This window comes from Dermacentor silvarum, chromosome 1, assembly GCF_013339745.2.
Source record: "Dermacentor silvarum isolate Dsil-2018 chromosome 1, BIME_Dsil_1.4, whole genome shotgun sequence".
NCBI lineage: Eukaryota > Metazoa > Arthropoda > Arachnida > Ixodida > Ixodidae > Dermacentor > Dermacentor silvarum.
This window is the reverse complement of record NC_051154.1, coordinates 219453956-219463041: the sequence shown is the minus strand read 5'-3', so window position 1 is coordinate 219463041 and position 9086 is coordinate 219453956. Positions and strand designations below refer to the sequence as shown.

Below are 9086 nucleotides of genomic sequence, written 5' to 3'. Positions count from 1 at the left end.
ATACGAACGCGTTCGAAACGCGGGTGCGCGTTCACCTCCGCGGCAAGCCGCAGTCGGCCCGCCAGAAGGAGGAGGACGACGCGCGCTCGAGTCACGGCGATGTCTGCTTCCTTTTCCCGTTTGTTTGTTTGCGTCGTTTACCTCTTGAGCTGTCGAATTCGCTCCAAGAGAGAAAGAAAAAAAAACGAACCCACGGGCATTGTCTCTATACGCACATTTGTGGTAGCAAATGCGCCGAGTCTGCACGCAAACGCGCGCCGGTGCCACTGCCGCCTAACATGTACTACGTGTGCCGACATGTGCGCGTACGCCGCGTGTAGTAATACGTGTATTTTCTCGCTTTGGAAGGTTATAAATTATCCCGCCGACGTGGGACGGCAGTAATATTAAACGACCCGACCGACGCGAGCGCGTGCGCGTGGTTTTGTCGCGCAGGTGGCGGAGGCTCGATCGCGCGCGCTATGAGTGGAAACCGGAACGGGATGCGCGTCCTTTTGTTTCGTATCATTAGCGAGTGCCCGCGTCTCCGCGAGCTCGTTTTGCACTCGCGGCAGTGCGTGGAGATTTAGAAGCGCCGGCAAACGCCGGCAGCCCAGGCTCATTGTGTATATATATGCGCAGTGAGCGCCTGCGGTGTTCATTGAAGTTTGGGGAACATGCGTTAAACCCAGACAGACTGCTATTTCGTTTTTTTTAATCGTTTAGCGGTTAGTCTAAAGGACCGAGAGTAACGTAGGTCGATGCGTTGTTTTCAAAACGGTGTATTCGCTCGCGCGCGTGAAGTGGGCGAGTTGTGGCGCAAATTGCGCAATAACAGGCGTGCGCGGCAGCTTTGGATGAGCCAACGTAAAGTTTGCGGAGATTCGGAGCTCGTGTTCGAATCAATCCTTCTTGCGTAAGATACGCTTCCTCAGTGGCCGTCAGCCGCAGCAGTGGATCTGTGACTTTGGCGTTCCGCGGTTGAGGGTCGCGAATTCGATTCGCGGTCACGGTGACCGTATTCCGATGGAGACTGAATGTAAAAAAAAAAAAAAGAAAAAAGAAAGGCTCGTGAACGCTTTGCCTCGGTAGATCCTATCTAGGTACGTGGAAACGGAGAAATGGTTCGGCTCGGCACCCACTGCCCTGAATCGGGGATGTTTGTTGACTTTATAAGAAAAAAAGTTAATGTCTATAGCGACTTTACGAAGCAAATTTCTTTTATTTTGACCACCGTTTTTTTTACGATAATTGTCGATTATCACAAAGAAAAAAAAAACCTGAAGCATCAAGTTTACGGCTTCGTAATTCAGCAATCAAAAGTCGATACCACAATTCTGTAAATTGCACCTATTCTGATATCCAAAGTAGACAAAATTAATGCAGTATACACCGCTATGGAATATACAACTAATTCAATTGTGAGTAGGAATTTTGCGAAACCCCGTAAACATTGTAACAATTTCAGGCTGCCTTTTTCCCATTCTAGATGATCTTACAGAGGCAGTCCACGGAACTGCGGTATCTGTTTTTGTTGCACCGTTATGAATATGCAAACATTGTGCTTCTATGTTATTAAACGTCCCATTTTTCGAGATTTTAAGTAAAGACTATGACGCGCTAAGTCAAAGTTATACTACCTGTAAATTCAGTAGAATTCATCGTGTTTCTATAAAATGCAACACATTTCATTCAAATCGGTTCAGGAGGGTTCTCTAATGAGCGTATTTCTGCGTCTCACATGTATTTGAAAGGGAAAATTGCATCTGAATCAAAGTAAAGCTATAAGCTTGAGAGGAAGCTTTAGCTCGGGCCCAACTCCAATACCGCTTAATCAAACACATGTAACATGCATAAATCCTTTTCTTAAGGCCTACTTTGGGTCGACTTTTGAAATTTGGGCCGACTTTAATGAAATTCCTTGAATTTGAGCGAGACTGATAAATTCTAGTTACAACAGGAAGAGGAATTTTTAAAAAGACTCTTTCTATGAAAATGACTTTTATAATAGAAATTTATTTTATAAAAATTGCTGAACATTGGCAAGTTTTAACAAAAAAATAGAAACCCGAAGTTTACAAATTGGTAGTTCTGCACCAAAAACAGATATTGCAGTTCTGTAACCTACATTCGTTAGAGCATCTATATAAAGCGTACAAATCAAGTATATAAATTACGCTTAGGGGCACCTGTTATGATGTTTACAAAGGTTTCGCTAAAGTCATATTCACAACTCAGTAATACATTTCACACAGCTGTATAATATATCAGTTTGGTCCGCTTTAGATGTATCACTAAATTTAGTTTTCAAAATTGTGGTATAATATTGCATTGCTGAGATACAATGTTGCGAACTTGATAGTTTCGTTTTTCTAAATTTAGCTTTTTTTCAATCATGTTTATTAAAAACGTCAACAGCATAAATCGAACATTGGCTCAAAGCAGTCACTAGGCCTTAACTTTTTCTTTTAGCTGTAAGAAATCCCATCAAATTCGGGGCAGTGGCTGCCGAAAAACCGATTTCTCCCTTTCCATGCATTTAGATAGGAGGCCTTGCATGAGCTAAAGCCTCCGTTAAGGAACCCCAAGTGGCAAAAATATAATCAGGAGGACCCCCCCCCCCCCCTCTTCCCCCCACCCACTACGGCTTCTCTGGTAGCCTCCGTGAGTTGTTTTGGGACGTTAACCGCCATAATTAATTGTTTACGTTCACCTTGCCAGCGTACAGGTGGCCTCTACTAGTGATGGTGATGGGCGTGATAGCAATAGCGATGACCAATCACAGGCTACACTTACGTAAGGGAAGAAAAAAATATTTGAATACGGTTCCAGAAGCGTATACAGCGCTCATAATACATTACTTTTACAAGATGAGAGAGGAACGGATGGGATGCGAAATACGGCAGGCAGCCTTAACGTACATGGTTAAGAATAATTAACCTACATGACCTAACCAACATGGCCGACCTCCCTCTAATAAGAACTCTCGAAAGCTACGAGACCCGTTTCGAACAAAGATTTAATGGTGCCAGGCACGAGGGACACAGCAGAGATGGCGGTGCCATTTTGCAAGCTTACGCCTTATTTGCGATCCTAGCCTGACGTCCGCCATCTTTGTTAGGTCAGACAACATATGTGCGGATGTGCACTTCCAGGGTTTTACGCATCCCCATTTGATCACGACACGCTACGTTATAACACAGGCGACTCACTTTTATCTTTGAAATTGTGAAGCCATGCGTGAATAGTAGCGACGCTAGGCAACATATTCGAAAACTTAAAAAAAAGAAAGAAAAGAAAAATACAGAAAGAAAAGGGTGTTAACCTATTCAAGTGCATCCTTGTTAAAAAATTCCGTAAGATTTCTAAAGAAACTACAAGAGGCAGCACAGAAAAGTTTGTTTTGTATTTGGTTCTGTAAGTGTAATTTTCGGGGCTTGAAACACTTCGAACACCGTGCGCACCGCGATTGCGGTTGAAGCCGCAGAAAAAGTGCCGTCAAAACAGAGGTCCCCAACTGCGCGAAAGTGAACATCTGTCGGGGGCGCTTCTCATGTTGAGCTGAAGAAAGTCAAGCAATCATTATATATATATATATATATATATATATATAAAGCCGTTTAACAAATGCTCGCCTTGCTTCCATCTATAGTTAAAAAAAACATGTTGAAGACGAATAAATACTTTTTTTAAAGTTAATTATACGTGTGACGACAGCGGTGAAATAGTTCGCGCGATGAGCGCAAATCTTGAATTTGAGCGTCAAGGGCGAAATAGAACGAAAAATCAGAGTAAAGCACTTTGGGCATCATGGGGGTTTTTATTAGCGTGCTGGCTAATGCGCAGGGAAAATGAGGGCACAAGATGTTTTTGGCATATTGTTTCGGTACGCGTATTGTCAACGATGCCCTTGTAGTTCTGACATTTAAGCAAACTGTACTCACGCGACGTTCTTATAACGTGCTTTGCCACGCGGTGCGGAGCTGAGAAACTAGAAGGTAGATAAGTTGAACGGGTAATTACGAGCTGGTACATGCGTGTTCTCTGTTAAGACGGCTGAAGGTTTCTCACACTTGCGGAGCAACAAAACGAATACACTTGTATGCGATGTGCGCAAGATGAGAAAAATAGCTGCCAGTATTGTGCAACTATTATTTTCATTTTCCACTCATTTTGGACTTCGTCATTGGTTCGCATGAAGCCCTGCCCCCAGTCTGTCCAAGAGTGGTCACTCGGCGGAACTGCTAAGAAATGAATTGAATCGTAGAAAAGGAATCCTTACACAATGTGGCGGCCACGATCTTCGCGCTGACACTGAGAAAGTTGCCGCGTTTATAATTTACTTTCCCTATCCATCTGATTCAGTCTGCAAGATTACGTCGTCTATCTCTTATTTCGTTCGTCTTAACGAAACCACCTTTCTTTTTTTCTCTCTCTTTCTGTCTCTCTCTCTCTCTACGTGCGGGCACCACCTTTCAAAGTTATCGCTCAGCATCGGCATTATAGCCGGGAGCCAGCAGGACCTGTTTGATTCGATGCTTCCGGCAGTGAAGTCGAACGCGCAGGCCGCATGTAAATTAGGCTCGAAAGCGTCCCGCGGTCTATAGAGCGCGCAAAATGAACTGCTCCATTGCGGGCTCCGTTTTGCGCGCTATGTTATTCCGCTGTGCATGCGGATCACCTTCGGGTGCTCGGCTCTTTGTCACGGCATCCACCAGCTTATTTTTTTTTCTCACTTTCAAGTAGTTTCAGAGCACATGAAAACATGTTCAGACTCTTCAACCTGGGAAAGTTGACTAATACAAACAGGGACATTGTTGTCGGCTTAGGACAAAAAAAAAATTTGTAGCACTGAACACTTGGAAAATGCAAAACTATCACGCACAAGCTTTGTTTCAGTGCTGAATTAATTTCACTATAAGATGGCTCACTGAAGGAAGCTGGTAAAAAGTGCACGGGCAAAGACAAAATAACGCAACGCTGTGCAAGTCTTCAAGGTAATGTGTTTCTTAATCTATGATGCACACTTCAAAGCGAGAAAACGGGAGACAGAGAAAAAAAAAAAAGAAAAGAAGACAGAGTGAACAAACATGGAAGCGTTCGTGCAAAGCAGGAACACTTCCACGTGCTACTTTAGAGCTCAAGAAAACAAAGAGGTACACAGGAAGAAAGACGTGCTTGTCTTTACCGATGGGACGTTGCTGTACCCAAGCTGTATTTCTTCTTTTTTCTTTTTTTCTACTTTTTTGGTGTTTTGTTGCTTTTCTTCAGTTCGTGCATTGTGTACAACCTCCTTTTCTCGTCACGGGGTGCAGGTGCGTCCAGGTAGCGCTAATACTCTCCGCAAACTTTCCGGCTTTCGTAGTAGACATGTACTCTTAGTTTTACTCTTGGTTTCAAGGCTAAAGTTTCGTCCTTTACCTCACTCTATGAAATTAAATTACCTAGGCTAAAATACAGCGTAAGGCAAAAGGGAAAAAAAAAAGAAATACTGTGAATGGGAGCCTCGTCGCTACAGCGAAAGGGCTGAGTATTCTATATAAGTGCAGCCCCACAGGCAGCTTGCTACTATAGATATCCATATAAGAAATTATGGATATCAAGTGTCCTTTTGTAAACCATGGTAATAAGTACTAGAAATAAAGCGCGTTTTCTTCTTCTTTTTCATTTTTTTTCAGGGTTGGGGGGAGGGTATATGGCCGAAGCTAAGCAGCCGTCCCTTGTCCCAGAACGGAGCAGGAAGTAAAAATATCCGCAACCAGCAGCAAGCGAACCAAAGCGCTCACCTTTCGCTTGTTGCGGATGATGTTGGTGTCACGCACGGTCTCGGCGTTGCCCGGCGTGCGTGAGTTACGCACCGCGCCGCCGATGCGTCCATACGTGTAGCAGATGACGCACAGGGGCAGAAAGTACTGCAAGCCGACGAGCACGTGGTTGTACACCTTCCAGGCGAACGGCGGCAGCACCACGTTGATGCAGAAGGGTCGCGACACCTCGCCGGACACGGAGTCGTAGACGAGGATGACGCGCAGTGCGAGGGCGTACGGCAGAGCGGCCGCCGTTGACACGGCCCACACGACGCCGATGAGTACTTTGGCGTTGAACTTGGAACAGCAGCGGGCGCGCAGCGGTGCCGTCACAGCGCGGTAGCGGTCCAGCGCGATGGCAGTCAGCGTGAATATGGACACGTTGACCGAGAGCACCTGAACGAACGGGCAGAAGGCGCACATGAACTCGGGAAGCACCCAGCGCTGCAGCAGGGCCGCCTGGAACTGGAACGGGATGGAGAACAGTCCGATGATGATGTCGGCCACGGCCAGGTTGGCGATGAAAAAGTTTGTGACAGTGTGCATGCGACGCGACGTGGCCACGATCCAGAGCACCATGGAATTTCCGGCGACGGCCACCAGCGAGATGAGTCCGTAGCAGAAAGACAGCAGCACGATGATCTCCACGGGCACCTGGTACAGCTCGTCGTCATCGGACGTGTTGTTGAGCGGTGACGCCGGTCCCAGAGTGCCGTTGCCGGCGACCGTCCGGTTGGCGGACTCGTGGTCCATGCTCACGGCAGAAGCGGCGGTAGCAGCGGGAGAGCAACCAGAGCCGAGTAGAGCGAGCGCCCGGACGTGGCGGAGGCACAACCGCGTGTGTTCGGCCCGCGAGGTCGATTGCGGAGCCTCGAGCGTCCGCGCGCGCCCCGCACGCCGACGGTGCGCGCCGCCCGTGACGTCGCCGCCGACGCAAACTCTCTGTTCAACGCACCCCGCCTCCTCCAGCTCTCCGGTTCGCCCTTTTTTTTTTTTTTTTTTCCCTACAATACCGATGCTGTGGTTGGAGGTAGCCATGTGTCGCCTGTGTGGGCACACAGAGCGAGCAGTGCCTATACCATTTATCTCGCCGAAAAAAAAAAAAAGAGCAAAAAAATGTAGGTAGTAAGGGAATGGTTTTCACACTCCGTTTTGTCAAGCCGCGACACGGGCCCCTGCTTCGTTCGGTGTTGCGCTTCTGTGTTTTCGGTTCGTGTGTGTCGGTGCACCAAGTAGAAAATGATTCTTTGTGTCGGTGATTGCCGCTCTAACGATAACTTTAGTTTTAATGAATACATCTAACAGTTCAGAGCAGATCATGCAAAGGTTGTTTGCAAGCGCAAGGTGAGATCGCTGCCTCACTCTTCGTAGTAATAATTTGAGCGTGGTTCAGATGCGTTTCAGATGAAGTATCCGAAAATACACAACTGCAGGGCTACAGCGAGATATATGGAGCGGCATTCGCATTCTCTAACGACTCATTTCGTTTTTTCCTTCTTTTCGCTATTCGCTATTGGCTCGCACAACCTCTCGGTGAGACGTATGATGGAACAAATGGAAAAATGAAATTAAACATTACAAAATACGGGCCCTCGGCAATTTTGGGGAGGTAACATCAGTTAGGTTGTTTCCCACTTTAAGTTCGCGCTTAAAATCGGTAATTAAATAACCAATTGTGAGAAATACGCCAATGAACTTTTCTAGCTATGCAAGATACGAGAGCAGTGTGATGCCTTTCCGCTGGTGCTGCACTGGTATTCAGCGGCTGTGACGCGGAACGGTGGCCCACCGATGTTCGTGCTCGGGCCAGTGACGCGCTGCTCTGTTACCGTCACAAACCGTTGTTTCTGGCCGCTATATAGTTGCGGGCCACGCGCTCCGCGTGTTTCATGCCACACAAGTGTGCTTCCTTCAAAAGTGTGACAGAGTATCACTCTCCCATGCACGGAACAGTTGCCCTTTCTCCTTCTCTTTACCAGGACCATTACGCTGGAATTTATCACTTCAGCGATAACGGTCGGTGATGATAACAAGAAGGCGAAGTGTGCGTGTGCGAGCGTGGGTGTGTATGTTTGTGTGCGTAGGGGAGGGGGGGGGGCGGGTATAGTGAAACTTTCTTTGCCTACCTCCTCGGGGATTAGTGTGGATCAGTGGGCCGGTTGGCCGCTGAGTTTCTTGCCTCGATGGCTTAGTGGGCCGGGAGTATCAGCGCTCGCACTCGAGAAGCGCAGTATACACCGGCAAAACAGCAGCATGTTAACGGAACTTGTGGCTCAAGAAACACAAAAATTCGGCAGCAAGTTACACTCCTGTAACACGTAAAGGCGAAAGCCTGCTGCACACGTGGTAATGCATTAAGTCATACGATCGGAGAGGTCACACTTCTTGCAAGGCATAATGAGCCGCAGTGTGAAGTAACCGTATGGCGCTGTAGCTGGTCCTCCTCAACGACACATGCGAGCACTTAAAACACCACCCAAAGGTTCTTTCTTTCGTTCTCTCCTTATTTCTTCCTTTCGTTGTTTCTTTCTTTGTTCTTTCATTCTTTCTTTCGTTCCTTTTTTCGTTGTTTCTTTCTTTCCTTCCTTCTTTCTTTCTTTCGTTTCTTCATTAATATTCAGCCATTGCATCTTTGCTTGCTCACGGAGTATGAGCCATTCCTGGTGATAATAGTTTCGCATCATAAGTTTTCGCGTATGAGCCATTGCTGCTTATGAATTTTTTTTTAACGCGATAGGCGTTAAGAGCCCCATGTCGCAGAAAATCCGGCGTCGGCAACCAGCGTCGGCGTGCGATGTCGGCGGGTGGCGGAGAAAATCATCCCCAACCACGCAGGCCCTCCGAATATATTTAGGTAAATGTATATACCACGCCTTCTTATATGACATGCGTTATATTCGGTATGTTGCGCATACGTTGTCTTGCATTCTTGGCAAAGCTATTCCTCGGAATTTTGAGAATGACAATCCACAAGCAAATGTCATGAAACAAAACACCCACAGCGCATGCCTTTTATGTTAAAGCTTCTCAGACTGAAATATCAAAAGTACGAAACAAAAACGGAAATCTGAAAATTATGCAATTTTTTGGCGCGATTGTGCAATATCTCTGGGATCGCCCCACGCAAGAGGCCGCATTTCTGCCACAAAGCTCGCCTGCGTGCATAGCGTTCGCCGCCAGTGTTTCCCGTAACCATTACGGTTGTAAGCTGCAGCTGTCGAGAAGCGTGAGAAACAGTCAGGGGTCTTTTAATTCTATCGCGCTCCACTCTTAAAAGCGAAGCTTAAGAATCCTCCAATT

General features: G+C 46.7%; 1 protein-coding gene across 1 annotated transcript; it reads right to left on the bottom strand.

Annotated features, from left to right (window-relative positions):
- Positions 1-5684: 5684 nt before the first annotated feature.
- LOC119437185 (RYamide receptor) lies at positions 5685-6539 on the bottom strand. The gene has a single exon (XM_037704246.2). The coding sequence runs from the start codon at positions 6537-6539 to the stop codon at positions 5685-5687; it is 855 nt and encodes a 284-aa protein (XP_037560174.1).
- Positions 6540-9086: the final 2547 nt, after the last annotated feature.

Coding starts and splice junctions, on each gene's coding strand:
- LOC119437185 (XM_037704246.2), bottom strand. CDS start 6,539: ATGGACCACGAGTCCGCCAACCGGACGGTCGCCGGCAACGGCACTCTG.